The following is a 19370-nucleotide window of genomic DNA, read 5'->3' on the forward strand; positions in this document are numbered from 1 at the left end:
TGACGTTGTAGAGGTCGGTATTAATGATTTAGGTGGTAATGAAAATGACTGTTTCTTAATATTACAAGTGATTATGGGATCAGAAGATAAAGTTTCTGATTCAATGCTTATTACTAACGACAACTTTGAAATACTCTCAGTTCTAGTCTGAAATGATGGTTGTCGTTTAATTTGACTTGATTTTTTAAAGTTGTCTGAGTCATGTGTGCCGAGACTATGTATAAACATGAGGTCATTAAGTTCATTGCCGGATTTGATTTTTAATTCAGGTTTTGAACTAAGCATTTCTGACTCAGAGTCTGACTCATAGTCCATATACTCATAATCTAATTCGTTTTGGTTAATATCAGGGATTTCTGAACTATTTTCTTCGCAGTTGTTAGAAACCGACCTAACTGGGACACTAGTTTAAGAAATAGGTGCCGTAAGGGTTTGGATCGCGGATATTTGAGCCTTAGTTGGTGTATTGGAGATCACCGGAGTAACTACTTGGTTTTCGGGATCCGGGTTTTTTGTAAAGGGTCGTAAACCAGCTCTTTTCCGTATCTCGTCTGTAGTTCGTGAACAACAGACTGCAGCAATATGTCCACTGCGTCCACAACGGCCGCACACGGTCTGTGAAGATAATTGGTTAAGTGTCTTTTGTAAATTTTCGAACATATCCTGCATCGCGGCTTGGAAATTAGTTATTGCGGATACAAGTACGTCCGAGTGGTCATTTTTTAGAATTCTGTTACCTGAGTTAACTGGGTTTGAACTTGACAATGCAAAAATCGTGGTCTTTTGGTCATTTTCCGATTTAATCATATTAGAATTCGGTAACTCCGATTTAGTAATGGCATTTAATTTCGTTTGAGTTTTTAGGTTATAATCGGAATCCGTGTTAGATTTCGCTTCTTTGTTATTATGTGAGCGTTGACATGAATCTACTACTGGTTGCCAAGAACTAACGCGTTTATATAGTATTAAATAAGTGTCAATATGTTCTTCCGCAAATTTAAATAAAAATTTTGAATTAAATTTTTGAATAATAATCCTAACTTGTCGGTGTTCAGGCATGGGCTCGTCTAATTGAGCAAACGCGCATTGCATTCGGTTAATAAACGCGACTCCGAGTTCGTCATCGGCTTGTCGATAAGAATAGATTTCTTGTAAAAGAGTTTCATCCCATTGATAGGTCTGCCATACTTTAAAGTAAGTGTTTAAAATTGACCAATTAACAAATAATTGTTCATTTTGATAATACCAATCTAAAATATTATCCGTTAATGTTGAAGCGACAACCGGTCTAAAATTCTCTAAAGGAATATCATTGCTGACCATACGTTGTTCTAAAGTTTTAATAAATTTTTTGGCATCTAATTTAATAGATGAATTGCGTGGGGGAAAAAATATATTCCATGATTTTGCAGTCCGGCAAATGTCATTTGTCCGTAAGAGTGCAACTATACTCTGGTACATATAGGAGAGAGCAGCGCTTGGGACTATGCCTGGAATAGTATGTGTGTATTGTTGTGTCTGTGACGCAGGCACATGAGAAGAGACTATCGGTGCTGTGTAAGTATGCGTCACGTGGGGTACGGTAGTGTGAGACTGAGTGTGTGTACCTGGTGCGTAACATGGCATCGGTGGTGCTGTATAGGTCTGAGTTACGTTCGGTAACGTGGTGTGAGGTTGTACGTGTGTAGCCGGTATATACTGAGGTACCAGTGGTACGAGTGGTGGGGCAGGCAGCGGCGCGTACGGTAAACTCGCAGCCCCACTAAGAGTTGGGTTCTGTGCTGTAAAGGAAGGAGGCATACTCGGAGGGAGAGAGCGAGGCGCGGGCGGCACGGAGTGGTTTGCTGCCGAAAAATTTGAACTTGGGAATAATTCCCGCGGCTGAAACGCATATGTTTCATTAACATGGTTATTATTATTCGTTGTATCGGACATCGTTCGAGCTAAGGTACTGGCAAAGGGTGGCATCAATTGATAATATGCCATTTTCCAGGCGTAATTTTCAGCTCTCAACTGTCTAGCTACTTCCTCAACCGTTTGAGTCGCACTAGTTGAATTTTCGGGGTTTGAAGACCTATTTGCGTTATTGTCATTTGAATTTACTGGGTCTTGTACCCTGCCTGTATCGTTGCCGTTCGTACTTGCGGGGTCAACTAACTGTTGTACTCCGCTTACGTTATCACGGACTAACTGGGTAGGGTCGGTGTTATTGTAACCGGTGCTGTTGTGCAGATCGTTGTGTAAGTTGTCCAGTCCAAGTAAATCGTCTGGTAGTTGTGGATAGAGACTTGAACTGGGGGCTTGAGTCGGGTTAAAACTTAATAAATTCTGGCTAGATCTGACTAGATGAGGATTTTGTGGGATCTGATTCGAATTACTGCTGACAGGTACCGAAAATCGATGGACTGGCGTACGAGGAAACATTTTTGATAATTCGAATATTAAATTTTATTTAATTGTTTTCCGGGTGTATTAAGTTTTCAGGGTATTATTTTATGATGACACACTTGACAAAGAATTTTCCCAATGATTATCTTTCTCGGTGACGTATTCAAAGTTAATTTTATAATCCCAAATTTATTTAATGAGTATTCAATACTCGGTGTTATTAATTTAATCCCTAAATTTTAACGTTAAGTATAATAATATTAATATTATTATTATTATCAAAATTCGAACTGCAAAGCTAAATAAAATAAATTATTTTAACGGCGATATCTAATTTTAATAATAAAATATTTTCTACTAAATGTTTATTTTGAAAATAAATCAAATAAGAGATTTAGTTTCGATAGTGAAATACTTTCTAATATTTATTTTAGATGAAAGGTTTAGTTCCGGCTCAACTGAACAAAAGACACTTTATAGAAAAATAAAAGAATTTATTTTATTTCCGAATCTCAATACGTAGTATACGACAACCGATTTTTCGAAGAATATACACGTGAAATGACCTTGAGTTTTGTTTTACTTGAGTTCGAGTATGCAACGTGTTGATGGCTTATGACCCGGCACACAAAGTGTATTAGACAATAACCTTGTAAAGATTTGTATACTGATAAATTTAATACTGAAAATGCTTTTGATAAATTTACTGAGAGTACTTCTCAGCTATGACATCAGCATAATTATCTTTACAATAATAGGATTATAATTTTACAATTTATAGAACAATAGGAATATTTTCAATTTATGATGCTTAAACTAAATGAATTAATATGAGAACGTGAGAATTTTTGTCAATTTGGAAAATTAATTTTATAAATTTACGAATTTATGTAACAAAAATTTCACTATTTGGATGAATTTGGTAAATCTTTTTTTTTTTTTTTTTTTTAACAAAAATTTTGTTAATTAAATTTTAAGTAAATTTTCTGTATAGTATTATATAATTAATGAATTTTTAATTCTATAAAAGATGAATTTGTAAATTTCTAACTTTACAGGGAATAGACGACATTTATTTGAGAGCAGTGTCCCTGTTCGAGCGCCATTGAAACACTAAATTTTTCAATCTTAAAAAAATTTAATTCCTTAGCCCACTAAACCTCGCGGATAAGAGAATAGTCGCCTAAGTTTCATAAAAAGTTTTGGGATCCACTGCTCTTTGGAATATTCCGCTTCCGTATGAATGTCGGTATTTTGTTTAATAGAAAAGGTCTAGACAAAAGTTCTCGCGCATGCCAGTTAACTTGCTTTAATTACTTACAAATTTGACTGCGAAGATGACCCTTTGTCTTTGATTGACCCTTTTGATTGACGAGATTGGCCGAAATAGTTGTAGACGTATTAAATAGATGTTGGCATTCTCAATAATAAATCGTGATTGGCGACAAAGATTATAAAAGAAAACTTAACTTTATTTCACCAAATAAACACTTAGAATAGGATTTATAATATTTCGGTAACGTAGGTTGACTAAATATTTGTAAAATAGAACACTTATATTTACGATTATAACTAATTTTATAATAATAATAGTGAGCGTGGTGAGTAATCACCTGATGCGAAAATAATTAATTTTATAGAAAATAATACAGAATATTAAATTAAATAATGAAATTTTAGAACTTAATGAGATTTTAGTGAGTAATCACCGAATAGTAGTAATAGTGGTAATAGTAGTAAAATGACTAAGAAATATTTTGCGTGGTGGTTAACACCGGGGGATAGATCGAAGTGTCGATCATCGCTCAAGTTTTGAGGTTCGTAGCTGATTTTTCCCTCCTCGTGTCGTCTTGTGACGTCACGGGGCTACACATTAATTTAGCTAGTGTCGGTAACGAAAATTTCGGGTGGTAGTTCGCCAGGCTGGTAACATCGGGACATTTTGTAGTGTCTCAATATATTCTTATATTCTATCTAATATATAAAATTCTCGTGTCACAGTTTTCGTTGCCATACTCCTCCGAAACGGCTTGACCGATTTTGATGAAATTTTTTGTGCTTATCCGGTATCTATGAGAATCGGCCAACATCTATTTTTCATCCCCCTAAATGTTAGGGGTAGTCCACCCCTAAATTTTTTTTTTTATTTTTTAGACAAAATTTTTAATTTCTATTTTTTTATGATACAACATACAAAAATACATAAAATCCTCAATTTTCACCCTTCTACGATCAACCCTTATTTTTTAATAGCCATTTTAGTAATTCAATCATTTTTCCTCTCCGGTCGAAAACTGATCAATCGTCATTTAATTAGTTATCCCCGCCAGATGTCTACAGGTGTCACTTCTGACCCAGTAAACAGCACGGAGTAGGGATGAGAACGAAGCCAGTCTCCTTTCTTTCTCACTTCCTACACAGTTGTCGGCCATCATTATTGTTTATGCATCAAGTGTAGTAGTAACGTTGACAATTATTATTTTGCTATCTCAGTGTAACTCTCATATTAACTTTTAATCATTCCTATTTTATCAATAATAATTAAATTATCAATTTTGAGTGTATTTTGCACGATTAGTTAATCAAGTGATTTTATAACCTCAAAAGTACTCAACACGTGACACGAGCTTCCAATAACAACGGATTTTGTGTTGTAAGTATACTTTTTCTGATTTGTATCGAAAATGTTGTTGATCTTATAAAAATGTAATTTTAATTTAATTTTATTAAAAAAATGTAATTGAACAATTAAGATTTTTATAGTTTCCAAAAAATCAATCATTATGAATCTTTATTTTGAAATTTCAATGGAAATATTGGTTGTATGAAAAATTATAAGAGACAATGTTTTCATAAAATTTAATTTTTTACTTTTGTTTGAAAAATTTTTCCATAAAACTTATATTTTTGTTATAATTTCATAAATTAAAACTAATCATTTCAAAACTGCGGCAAAAATCCTGGCCCTAATTATACTTTTAACATTTTTCATCATTAAATAATTTCATTAATTCTAATTATGTATGTTTTGTACAGTGAGCAATGCCAAGAAAACGCAAAGGGGCTGATTTGAGCCGCAGTACAAGTAAAGCTCGAAACTTGCGAAATAGCAGATCCGAAAGAACAGAAGAACAAATCCAGCAACAAAATACTGATGCACGTGTCAGAATGGCGCAATTGCATCAAGAAGAGCCAGAAGATACACGAGCTGAACGCAATGAAGTCAGAAGATTAGAACAGCGACAATCACGCCGTTTCACAGTCAATAGACGAAGAACAAATGACCAACAACGACAACAGGTACATCGAGCATTTATATCTGATTCATTCCTGCGTCTAGCATTCCAGTATGAGCCCGATATTGAATATTATGCTCATTCAAAAGTGGTAATTGGTACTATGGACAAGGAATGTCCGCATTGTCATGCTCTGAAATTCAAAAATGAGCCAGCTGGGATGTGTTGCGCGTCAGGAAAAGTGCAACTACCTGAAATTGAAACACCACCTGAACCATTGAACGGCTTACTTATCAGCACGGATCCAGATTCTAACGTGTTCCTGAAGTCAATTCGAAGATTCAATTCATGCTTTCAAATGACATCGTTCGGAGCAACAGAAATAGTTCGAAATACTAATGCAAATGGTCAACAATTCAATTCTACATTCAAAATCAGAGGCCAAGTTTATCATAAAATGGGCTCACTGCTGCACATGTTAAATATGCGCGTTCAAATGCTTCAAGATCCATCCGCTGAAACATTTTCAAAACAACTCTTAGATATCGGTGATGGAAAAGTTGCTATAGATGAAACTGGATACGTAAAATTACCGACCGATTTCTGCACAATCGCTGATTTGCAAGATACTCTCATTGAACAAATATTTCCCGACGTACACACACAGTACATAAATCATGAGTGGCTTGCAGAAGGAGCGATTTTAGCGGCAAAAAATATAGACGTTGACAATTTAAATCTGAAGATACAAATGTTGTTGCCAGGGAACTTGGTATCATATAAATCTATTGATACAGTTTGCGACGACAGCGAAGCAGTAAATTTTCCCACAGAGTTTTTGAACTCACTGGATTTGCCAGGCATGCCACCGCATAATTTACAATTAAAGGTTGGATCTCCAATTATCTTGCTTCGTAATTTGAACCCGCCCCGGCTGTGCAACGGTACGCGATTAGTCATTCAAAAATTAATGAAAAACGTGATCGAAGCCAGGATTTTAAATGGCAAGTTCAGAGGTGAAAATATACTCATACCACGGATTCCTATTATACCTACAGATGTGCCAATTCAATTCAAACGTATTCAGTTTCCGATTAGATTGGCATTTGCAATGACTATCAACAAATCCCAAGGTCAAACGATGTCTGTTTGTGGATTAGATTTGAGAACACCATGTTTTTCACACGGACAATTATACGTGGCATGCTCTTGAGTGGGTAAACCATCCAGTTTGTTTGTGTTAGCTAAAGATGGACTAACAAAAAATATTGTTCACGCTATAGCATTAAGAGATTGATATTGTTTAATAGTGTTACTGTCGTAATTGTTTAATTAATGATATATAATTTTAAGGAATAAATTATAATAACTTAAAAATAATGTTTGCCTTTTGTTATTTTTATATTCCCTCATCGTTCACAGCGCTCCATGCTTATTTCACGCATATACCACATTCTTACATACATACAATATACACATTCTAACATACATACATACTTACAATAAGTAAGCTATTTTTTGTCTACACTAGAAATTACTAGGAAATTATTTATATGGCAAAACAACGTTTGCCGGGTCAGCTAGTATACATATATATACATATATATATATATATATATATATATATATATATATATATATATATATGTACATATATTAGGGTATTTCAAAAAAAAAAAAAATTTTTTTTTAAAGGTGTTAAAAAGTTGAAAGTACATTTAAAAACAAAAATTTTGGCGCCTATTAGAGCCCTTAATATTAATATTAAAGTTTGCCTCAATTCATTTGTTATTTTTCTATTTAAATAACACGAGAAAATTTTTTTTTTTACTTTTCAATTTTAATTTCTTCGGAATGGCTTGTTTACGCAATATCCCAGAGAGAAATCTTATAGAAAATTTCACGCTCTACAAAACACGTCTAAGGGTCAAAGTTCCTCAGATCAACCGTTTCAAAGATATTTGCAATCAAAAATAACACCAATCAAAAATTTCAAATATTTTCCAATAAAATTGCAAAAAAAAAAATCATACTTTTTATATTAATATTGTTTTTTTTTTGTAAAATCAATTGAATTCTGTTAATCTGAGATTTAAAATTTTTTTTTTTTTGCTTATTTACTCCATACGTAACTCACAAAAAGTACAAATACGTAAATCTAAAAGTTACAAATATCAAATAAATGATTTTTGGGTCTCTTTTATAACAAATTAATTTTATAATTCATAAAGTTTATAAATTTTTGTAAGATGAAAATGTAAAGTTCCTGATCACACTAAATAAATAAATACTCATCATTGTATTTTATTAAAAATGTTAAAAAAATTATAAATATATTAAATCAATTCAATCAACTATAAAATTTGATTAATTTTTTTCATTTAAAAAATATTGAATGAGCTTTATTCAGCTCCGTCGATAAAAGTAGTATATTCGTTTGATTTGAGTTGTAGTTAGTAAGTTCTGTGTTGGTAAGCTTGGTCGTTCAGTACCAATTTCTCTTTGTTGCTCTGCTTTCAATGCTTTGTTCTATCTTCTCGTCATTGTCTTTCTTTATTGATATTGATTGTTATTTAAATTCGTTATATTATTAATTTAATTTGCTTATAATTAAAATATATAAGTTATAAATTTTATGATCACAATGGTGAAAACAGTGTACTTGATTGGTGATGTATTAAGTGAATTTGGTGGAAAAAAATTACCTTCAATGAAAGAGGTTATGTCACTTTTATTTTATTATCTCAAAACGAAAAATTTTTCAGTGAAAGAAAGCATATCAACCACTGTCGACAAAGTTTTCGAAATTTGGTGTGTGGCACAAATCCCGACAAGAGAGAAAAGATCTGCTTTTTTAAAACTAACCTCAAATCACAATCGATGGAGGAATTTACAAAAAAACTGAAAGAGGAAAAAGTCAAAATCTCAAAAAAAAAATGAATCCTTTTTTCGGGACGAATTAAATAAACTATTTGATATAGCTCATGCTGATGTGCTAAATTTACTAGATAAAGAAAAAAGATTATTTTATTTAGGACAAAAATCTTCCAGTCGACGTGGTTTTATTTCATATAATTCTCAACCAATTCCAGAAGATGTTGAAGATATAGATGTTGATGTAAGCGATGAAAATAATAACTACAGTAATAGTGATAACAATAATGAAGAGAACATTGATATCAATTATAATAACCCTCGCAGTTTCGGAATTACTATGAAATCACAGTGAATTCACAGTGAAATCGTCTTCACCGTAAATCTACTGTGGGTTCACGGTAATTTCATAGTGAATTCACAGTGATTTTGTGCCATTTCGTCACTATGGTTTAGTGGTGGTATCACTGTAGATTCATGGTAGTCTCACAGAGATAACACCGTGAGTTCACAATAGTTCCACAGTGAATTCATAGTAATTTCACTGTGATTTCACCGTCGTTTTACCATGATTTAACCGTGACTTCAGAATGATCTGATAGTTGTAACACCGTTAGTTCATGATAGAGTTTCACTGTGAATTCATAGTAATTTCACTGTGAACTCATTGGGTCCGGGGTAAGAAAATTGTATATGATTAATATATAATTACATCTAATTTAAATATAATTATGTATAATGGTTTTTGTGATTATATATAATCATGTATAATTATATATAACTATATATAATCATGTATAATTATACATAATTATATGTAATGGTTTTTGCGATTTCGAATAATTATATATGATTAATATATAATTATATGTAATAATATGAGATGGTTTTTGCAATTTCGAAAAATTATTTATGATTCTTATATAATTATATGTAACGAAAAAAAAAATAGTCATTTATATAACATATGCAGGACTTGTAGTTCACACGAACATATTTTCTCGCGATGTTCTCTTAGGTCAATTGGTAGCAAGTCAGTCTTCCGAGTATGAGGTTCGCGGTTCGATTCCTGCTCCCGACAGATATTTTTTTTTTTCATGGAAATAATTATATACAATTATTTTTACCCCGGTGAATTCACTGTGAATTCACCATAAATTCACTGTGGATTCATTGTGAATTCACCGTAAATTCACTGTGGATTCATTGTGAATTCACCGTAGATTCACTGTGGATTCATTGTAAATTCACAGTGGTACCACTCTAAACTCACAGCATTACCACTGTGAGATGACCATAAAACTACAGTAACCGAATGGCACAAAATTATGGTGATTTCACCGTAATTTCATCATGGTCGCACTATCTTTTTACTATAATCTCACTAAAATTTCACTGTGATTTTACAGTGATTCCGAAACCGCGAGGGAACAATAATGATAGTGGTACATTTGATGTCGGAGAGTTCGGTAATGACAATGTTGACTATTCTTGTACTGTTGAGACTGATAATGTTGTTAATCATGAAATATCAAGTCAAACATCTAAGTTATCCCAGAAATCTTTGGAAAGTAATACTTCTCGTATAATCTCTGATTATGAAGATGAAATTCCAAAACAACAAGTTCCTAAAATTGATCTAATGACACCAGAACTTGCTGCGGCTTTGGATAGAGCTAATGTGAATAGTAGGTCGGCGACTTACATTTTTGCTGCTTTATTATCTAGCCTAAATATTGATTGTACAAGCGTAAACTTCAGTCATTTGACTATTCACCGAGCACGGGAAAAATTTCGCAAAGAAGCGACGTTAAATCTGAAAACTAATTTGGAAACTGATAATTATGTGCTACATTTTGATGAAAAACTGTTGTCAGATATTACAGGTATAGAACAAGTTGACCGGCTTCCTATTATTTTATCATCATCAGGTAAATTTCAACTGTTAGGAGTCCCCAAACTAGAATCTGGAACTGGACAAAATCAAGCTTCAGCTATTATTACAACAGTAAAACAATGGAATATTAATACTGATAACATCAAAGCATTGTGTTCTGATACTACAGCGTCAAATACGGGTAAATTACTTATTAATTATTAATATATAAAGCGTTTAGTTATAGTAATGTTAAATGCAAAATTCTTATTTTATTTTTACAGGAATCAGAAATGGTGCGTGTGTGTTAGTAGAAAAGGCTCTGAATCGACAACTGTTATACTTGCCATGTCGACACCATATTTTTGAAATTGTTCTTTGAAGTGCATTTGAAATATACTGGCCTGCTTCATCTGGCCCAAACGTTCCAATTTATCAGAGATTTAAAAAGAAGTGGGATGAAATTGATCAATCAAACTTTACGGCTGGTATTTATGGCCAAGAAATTTTGGAAGTTATAACACAAATCAAAGATGAAATTTTGAAATTCGTTAATAATCAAATAGAAGTAAAATTTTTTAATCCAGCGCTAAAGAATTATCAACTGATGTTAAAGTGAAACATGAAAATTTATGAAGTTCCGTATAATCATCTATTTTACACTTAATAATTAACCCCGTTGTAAATAAAAATATTGGAAATAAATTTCACATGATTATTACACTCTTAATCATCATTAACGATTACAATTGCATTTGTAAAATATTTTCTAACTTTTACTTCACATCAGTTGATAATAATTAATGTTCTTTACTTTGAGGTTGCAATTTAATTAATTTTATTTTGACTTTGAACTTTTTTTGTAGATGGATCATTGTCGTGACGATTACCGTGAACTCCTGCAATTATCATCGATATTTTTTAGTGCTACTACCTCAAATATTACATTTAAGCGTCCTGGAGCCGTCCATCATGCAAGGTGGATGGCTAAAGCAATATATAGTTTAAAAATTTTTTTATTTAGAAATGAATTTCATCTTACTAAATCAGAAATAGCTGGATTACGAGAACTTAGTTTATTTATCATAATATTCTATTTAAAAGCTTGGTATACTGCGCCGTGCGCTATAGCAGCACCTAATAATGATTTAACTTTAATTAAAGAATTAATTTCATATAAAAAATTTAATAATACTATTTAACGGGCATGCTCAGAAAAATTAGCCGATCACTTGTGGTATTTAAATAACGAGTTGTCTGTTTTATCTCTCTTTGACGAAACTGTTTCAGTTGAAACAAAAAGAAGAATAGTTCATGCTTTAAAAAACTGTGAAACCAATGAAACTACGAGTCGTTTTATAATCGATAAGAAAAATTTAGAGTCATTATTAAATAAAGATCTTAGTCAATTTGTATCTATGAGATCGATAAATCTGTTTAAATCGTTTGATTTGTCGTATGATTTCATTGATGAGGATGTAACTTTGTGGCCTCAGAATCTAAATTACAAAAGAAACTTGGAGTATTTTCAGAAACTTCAAGTTGTAAATGATGTAGCAGAACGCGACGTGGCATTGATAGAGCAGTATAATCGATGCTTAACGAAAAATGAAGAACAGCTTCAGTATTTATTGCAAGTAGTGACAGAACACAGAAAACGTTATCCTAATTGCAATAAAAATAATTTTATAAAACTGTAATATTTTCAAGTTAGAAAAAATTTTATGAATTGTTGTTAAATATTGTTTTTTGTTATAAAGAATTGATTGTTTAATAGAATTTATTAGTATTTGGTAGAAAATAAAATAAATTTGTTATAAAAGTGACCCTAAAATCATTTGTTTGATAATTTTAACCTTTATATTTATCTATTTGTACTTTTTGTGAGTTACGTATGGAGTAAATAAGCAAAAAAAAAAAATTAAAATCTCAAATTAACAGAATTCAATTGATTTTACAAAAAAAAAAATTAGGAAAACGGTTGACCCTAAAGGCCATCCCTGCAACTTCCCGCTAATTCCGTTAATACCTGGCCGCTTTTTTGAGCTCTTCGAGCTCAAAAGTACAATCTGTGTGTTGTTTTAAGCTCTCCGAGCTCAAAAAGATACCTTTTCTATGCTTTTGAGCTCTTTGAGCTCAAAAGTCTGATAGAAGTTTCATGGAACACTATTTTTTGAATGTTCATACCGCAATAACTTTTGAATGAATGAACCGATTTTTACGCGGTTGGCGGCATTCTACGTAGTTTTTTAAGCCTTATAAATAATTTCTAAGTTTCAATTGGTCAAACTAGAAATTTCGGAGTAACTCTGAAAAAACACTTTTTTCGGTTTTCTTTCGTTCACGATATCTCTCGAACGAATCAACCGATTTTGACCAGCTTGGTGGCAATCGACGTGGTTTTATGATGTTAAGAGCTGATTAGTTTTGGAATCGATCGGTAGAGCTGTTTGAAAGTTATTCCAAAAATGTCGAAGTTATGTTGAAAAATCCTTATTTCCAAATATTTCGTCGAGGATATCACTCGAACTAATCAACCGATTTCCACGTTTTCGGCGGCAATCGACGCGGATTTTTAACTTCTGAAATTATTCTATATCATCAAAAACGATCCGAGAAGAAATGACGAAGTTATGTGAAAAAAACACTTTTTTCGGTTTTCTTTCGTTCACGCTATCTCTCGAACGAATCAACCGATTTTGATCGGGTTGACGCCGATCGGCGTGGTTTTTCAAGCTTAAGGGCGGATTAGTTTTTGAAGTTGATCGATAGAGCCGTTTAAAAGATATTCCAAAAAAACTACTTTCAAAAATGATGTTTTTCTTATTTTTTTTAAGATTTTTCAAGATTTCTTAAAATCTATCGGTCCGAATCGGTTCAAATTCTCAGGAAATCTAAGTTCAGCGTAGCCCTTTCGAATGGCACCAACCGCGATGAAATCGGTTCAACCGTTCAAAAGTTATAAGCGAGTCACATAGTCACACACACACACACACACACACACACACACACACACACACACACACACACACACACACACACACACACACACACACACACACATACATACATACAGACATAGTGACAACATCGCGGGGGTAGTCAGGGAAGCTTCCTGTGACCTTCAAACGTCGAGATCTGATGAAAACTCGATTTTTGCCAAACGGGGTAAAAACAATAACTTCCCGATTTTTGAAAATCTGAGATTTTTAGCGGGAAGTTAAAACAATATCAATATAAAGTATGATTTTTTTTTGCAATTTTATTGGAAAATATTTGAAATTTTTGATTAGTGTTATTTTTGATTGCAAATATCTTTGAAACGGTTGATCTGAGGAACTTTGACCTTCAAACGTTTTTTGTAGCGCGTGAAATTTCCTATAAGACCTCTCTCTAGGATATTGCGTAAATAAGCCATTCCGAAGTAATTAAAATTCAAAAATAAAAAAAAAGTTTTCTCGTGTTATTTAAATAGAAAAATTAAAAATGAATTGAGGCAAATCTTAATATTAATATTAAGGGCTCTAATAGGCGCCGAAATTTTTGTTTTTAAATGGACTTTCAACTTTTCAACACCATTAAAAAAAACGAAAATTTTTTTTTTTTTTTTTTGAAACACCCTAACATATATATATATATATATATATATATATATATATATATATATATATATATATATATATATATATATATATATATATATATATAATCGTGGACATTAATTTAAGTATGTTTTGAAATTTACTAGAAAATAGCCGTTTATAAACTAAAAATTTTTAAAACTGAAAATGATGTCGTTTATAAAATGAGGCAATCATTAAAAAAGACAATATTAAATAATGATTAGTAAAAATTATGCAAAATGTAAACTTGTACCAACCTTAAAATGTAATAAAGTAAAATTCAACCAACCAAAAAAAAGATAAACATTAAAAAACTCAATAGTAAATCGAGCGAATTTAAAAAATTGTCATTAATAGAATGATATATTTTTAAATACGGCTAAGTAAAAAAAAAGTATTAAAAAAAAACTAAATTAAAAAAAAATAAACAAATGCATATCTTGAAATTAGAATAAAAATAATTTTAAAATAAAGTATTTACGTAATGTTGACATTTGTTAAAATTGGTACATCGTGAATTTTGCCAATTCAAAACTTAGCCACGCGAAATCAGCCAATAGTAAACTTTGCGATTCATGAAATAAGTGAATGCTAAATTTTGTTAACAATTAAAATAGCCGTTTGTAAACTCAGTGGTTTATAAAAGTAGCAGATTCTTAATTTTAACGCTTATTAATTTATCTATTATATATTTATTTATGATATTTCTGAAGCTATAAAACTTAAAGATAAAAGCCTTTTCTCAACTGCAGGTCAGTCAAGAATTGATTTTCCGAAATTTTACTCACGGAGAATATTTGTGCAAATATAAATAATGCTGTGAAGCGGGAAAAAATAGAAGTTACGGTAATTATTACGTGAAGCGTTCCACATTCACGTAACAGGATATTGGTGGGAAAGGATTGAGAAAGGAATGTGGAGAGGATTATCTTAATGTGAGTTTATAGAATATGCGAGAAAAAATTATTAGATAGCTCGGACTGGGATTCGAACCCAAAACCTTCCGAAGACATGTCGGCTACTCTACCATTTGAGCTATCCGGTCTATACTAAGTTTCCTTTCGCTTATTTTATATACATTAAGCCACACCGTCCATCTTACGGCAAGCATTTTTCAAATATAAATAATGCAGTGAAGCGGGAAAGAATAGGAGACGCGGCAAGTGAAACGGCAATAGAAAAATTATTTTCACGAACAATAATTTAATTCCCGAAATTCGAACTAAAATCCGACGCATAAATTTATTCAAAAACACTCGTACTTTTAATACTCAATATTAAAATAATTCTTATTAATTTTAACTAAAATTCTCGGACTTAATATCCACGCTGGTAAATAATTTCTAAGAATTTTATCAAAATGATGAAATTAAATTATTAAAAATAAATTCCAGAACGTAAGTTCAATATAAAAATAACCACGTAGAAATTCCAATTGAAATAAATAATTAATAAACAATTTATCTCAATATAAAATAAATTAACGAAAAATTATCCATGGATAATTTACGTGCACGGGTAAATCAATCTTAAATGCGCCAAAATCTCAGTAAATCAATTCTCACTAAATAGTGTAATGTTAAATAATTATTTCCTTGTAATAATTAGTATTAATAAATAATAATTCAATTGTTCTTAATAAATTATCGCGTGAAATACTCAGTAAAGAATTTGCGCGCTCAAAATGGACGCCAACATTCGTTAGTGCGTAGTAGAGTTTGACCTTGGGTACGTATTAACTGCATTGTACAATTCAACCGACGCTTGACTGGTCCGTGAGAAGACAATGGAATTTCTCGAAGAATTTATTATTCGGTTTTTATTTTATTAAATAAAATATATGTAACTAAACCGATTTCTCAGATGTTCAAGAATTATTAATAATTAATCAAGTAAATTAATTTTTATCAAATAAATTCTCACGACAATTTACACCACAAGGCCCTTGAGCAGTCTTCTGGTAAAAATTTCCTTGAGGGACGCTCAACACCAACTAACGAATGTAAATCAATTGCAATCAATTAATTATTGAATTATTACGAATTAAATAATTATGAACAATTAATCAGAGGAGAAGTAAACCGAGTATAAACCCCGCGGTCCACTCCTAGCCCACAAAGTAATTATTGTCACCTTGTTGAATATACGATGATCTAACTCACTACTGGAGATTGAAGTCCTAGATGTTGTTGGCTTCTGTCGATAGGTAACTACTCCGGGGATCGGTCCTTCTTGATTTCTGTGGCACTCCATCTGGCAGTTACACTACTTCTCTCTGACACAATGCACGGCTCACCTATAATAACCCCAAACTACCCCCTCCTACTCTCTCTTTAGGTCCGAAGATCGAGACGCGCCAGTGCTGCGTCAAACAGTTATCGATCTCTGGCGACATATCGATGTAGGGTGATTTTACCCTGTTACAAGCCTTATGAGCTCTTCGAGCTCAAAAGCACAGAACAGCGATTTATTTGAGCTCGGAGAGTTCAAAATTACACAAAAATTATATTTTTGAGTCCGAAGAGCTTAAAAAATAAGTGAATTGTTGAGCACTTAGGTATGGAGGTAGCGGGAAGTTGCAGGGATGGCCTTTAAGGTCAACCGTTTTCCTAATTTTTTTTTCTTTTATGGATCTGATCGAGTCAGACATGAACAGATCTGATCAGACATGAAAATGCCTGGCCAGGTCTGATCAGACCCGGTCATTTTTCATATCTGATCAGATCTGAAGACTCATGCCTGTTCATAACTGATCATTTTTTCTCGGGAGGTTTACATACATCCACACCTATATACATACACACACACACACACACACACACACACACACACACACACACACACACACACACACACACACACACAAACACACACACACACATACCTCGTGTCGGACTTGCTGGGTCCCACATCGGGCGCCTCCCCAGGTGGCGGATAGGGGAATGCCCGGCATATCTGCACGCCAGATGCGTCGGGTGCCAAGGAAACAGAATACTCGGAGTGAACCAAAACCTAGCAAAAGATGATATGAAAATGCCAGATCAATTTCAAACATCGTCTACGGTGCAGAGGGGGGATACTTCAGTGCCGGCAAGGGAAAGCGTGCAAACGGGCCTGAACTCGTCGTTATCAAGCGACCGTTTGAACAGCGGAGTAGACCCCATGGCTCTGCTGTCTAGCAATGCTAGCAAGGTTATAGGGAGTACGAAATCAGCCCAGATGGCAAAGAACGGACAGCTGAGCAACATTCCTCCAAAAAGTGGAGGACCTTTTGCGCCTGTCACTAATCAAACCTACCGAGGAAGAATCAACTCTGTACCGACCGTTACAGGCCAACAGTCACCAATGGAGAGGCTCGGCATCAAGATCGAAGAGTTAGCCGAGTTTATAAAAGACAAGAAGAATCTCCATCATGAGATTAGAAAATTGGTTACATCTATCACTACAGCATATAGGTTAGCCAACAAATCACCAGGCATGTCGGCCTCAACGACCCAAACAACTCCGAGTCTGACCAAAAAACCACAGCCATCTTTGGTCACTCCTAAAAAATTACCACAGCAATAATCGAGAAGCCACCACAGAAAAAGACAGCCCGGGAGGACGTCTGGACTACAGTGAACCGAAATAGGAAGAAGAAGGAAAAAGAGCATGAAAAAGCGGCTCCTCCTAATAAAGCTCAAAACCAGCCAAGTAAGGGTACCTCTAAGAAACCGAGGAGAAAGAAGACAAGAACTAAGGCTGTTCTTGTCCAACCAGTAGACGGCTAAACTTATGCCGATATCCTAAAGGAAATCAAGGCCAAGGTAAGCCCTGTCGAGACAGGCGTAGACATAAAGTCTATTAAAAAGACGAAACACGGAGGCGTTCTCCTTGAAATGGCTCGAAAGACCGAAGACAGCAAGGCTTTAACCGATGCAGTAAGGTCAGCCACTGCAAACATCGGCACGGTCAAGACGCTAACACCAACAACAACGATCGAGATCCTCGATTTGGACGAAATCTCTACCGAGAGCGAAGTCCGTGAAGCACTCAAACGTGAATTCACTGACAGCCTGGAGGTCAAACGGGTAAATTTGACAAAATCGACACCACGAGGAAATCGGGCAGCCTTCTGCGAAGTAGACGAGGCCAGTGCGATTAAGGCCTTTGACAAGGCCCATATAATGATCGGTTGGGTAAACTGTCGTATACGCCCAGTTGCAAAAGTAACCCGCTGTTTTAAATGTCTTAGTTTTGGACACCAATTACGCAAGTGTGCGGGACCAAACAGAAGCAGGTGCTGCTACAAATGTGTCAGAGAGAACCACAAGGCCGTAAACTGCACGGAGAAGCCAAAATGCTTCCTTTGTGCTCCAGACAAAGATGCCCAGGATGGTCTATGCCATATTTCTGGCACTGGGGCTTGCAGGGCATTCCGCACAGCACTTGCAGAAGTCAAGAGAGAGCAGAAATGACACGCATACTACAAGGCAACCTGAATAGGTGCGCTTTGGCGCAAAACCTGCTGCGCCAGCGTGTCTTTGAAGATAAAATCGACGTCTGCTTCATCTGCGAGCAATATCTAAACATCGAAGGTAAAACATGGTTCGCAGACGAAACTGGCACGGCAGCAATTTGGATTGTGAATACAAAGAACGTTACCGTCAACAACAGTGGAAGTGGAGCAGGTTTTGTCTGGATTCAAACCCCCACAACCTACTTCATGAGCGTCTATCTCTCACCTAACGAAGGGATTAGTGTGTTCCGACAGAAACTGGCAAATATAGAAGATGCGGTCACTAAGTTCAACGGCGAAGTCATCGTAGCCGGAGACTTCAACGCTAAATCGGCTGAGTGGGGCGCTGCTTTCTCCGACACAGAGGTAACGAGGTCGCTGACGTCGCGGCTAGACTCGACCTCATAGTGCTGAACACCGGGAGCACCACGACCTTTAGAAGACCAGGGTACCAAGAGTCCATCCTCGACATTTCATTGGCGACTCCAAGGACTGCCAACATGATCGAAGACTGGACTGTATCCGAAGAATACAATGGCAGTGACCACGAGTTTGTGACATTCAACGTTGGATTGTCATCTACTCCGGTTTCACAACGCGACCTTTCTAAGCGGAAGTGGAATGCCAGAAGGCTTGATCCAGAGGCATTGCGAGCTTCACTTGCACGAAGCTGGTCTATCCTTCAGAACAACCCGACTCCGGATACCTGCAGCGAGACGGAAAAGGCAGTGCTAAATATTTAATGAGATTGCTGCCGCATGTGACGCCTCTATGCCGCAGCTGAAAAATAGGAGTTTCCACAGGCCGGCGTACTGGTGGTCAACAGATATAGCAGAACTTCGCAAAAGATGTCATAAGCTACGTCGACGAGCAAC

At 34.5% G+C, this 19370-nt stretch overlaps 1 protein-coding gene across 1 annotated transcript; it reads left to right on the forward strand.

The window, feature by feature from the left end:
- Positions 1-9382: 9382 nt before the first annotated feature.
- LOC123261194 lies at positions 9383-12030 on the forward strand. The gene is made up of 3 exons (XM_044722718.1): positions 9383-10576; positions 10659-10942; positions 11241-12030. The coding sequence occupies exons 1-2, from the start codon at positions 9814-9816 to the stop codon at positions 10754-10756; spliced, it is 861 nt and encodes a 286-aa protein (XP_044578653.1). The 5' UTR covers positions 9383-9813; the 3' UTR covers positions 10757-10942; positions 11241-12030.
- The last annotated feature ends 7340 nt before the right edge of the window (positions 12031-19370 follow it).

This window comes from Cotesia glomerata, linkage group LG3, assembly GCF_020080835.1.
Source record: "Cotesia glomerata isolate CgM1 linkage group LG3, MPM_Cglom_v2.3, whole genome shotgun sequence".
Taxonomy (NCBI): Eukaryota; Metazoa; Arthropoda; class Insecta; order Hymenoptera; family Braconidae; genus Cotesia; species Cotesia glomerata.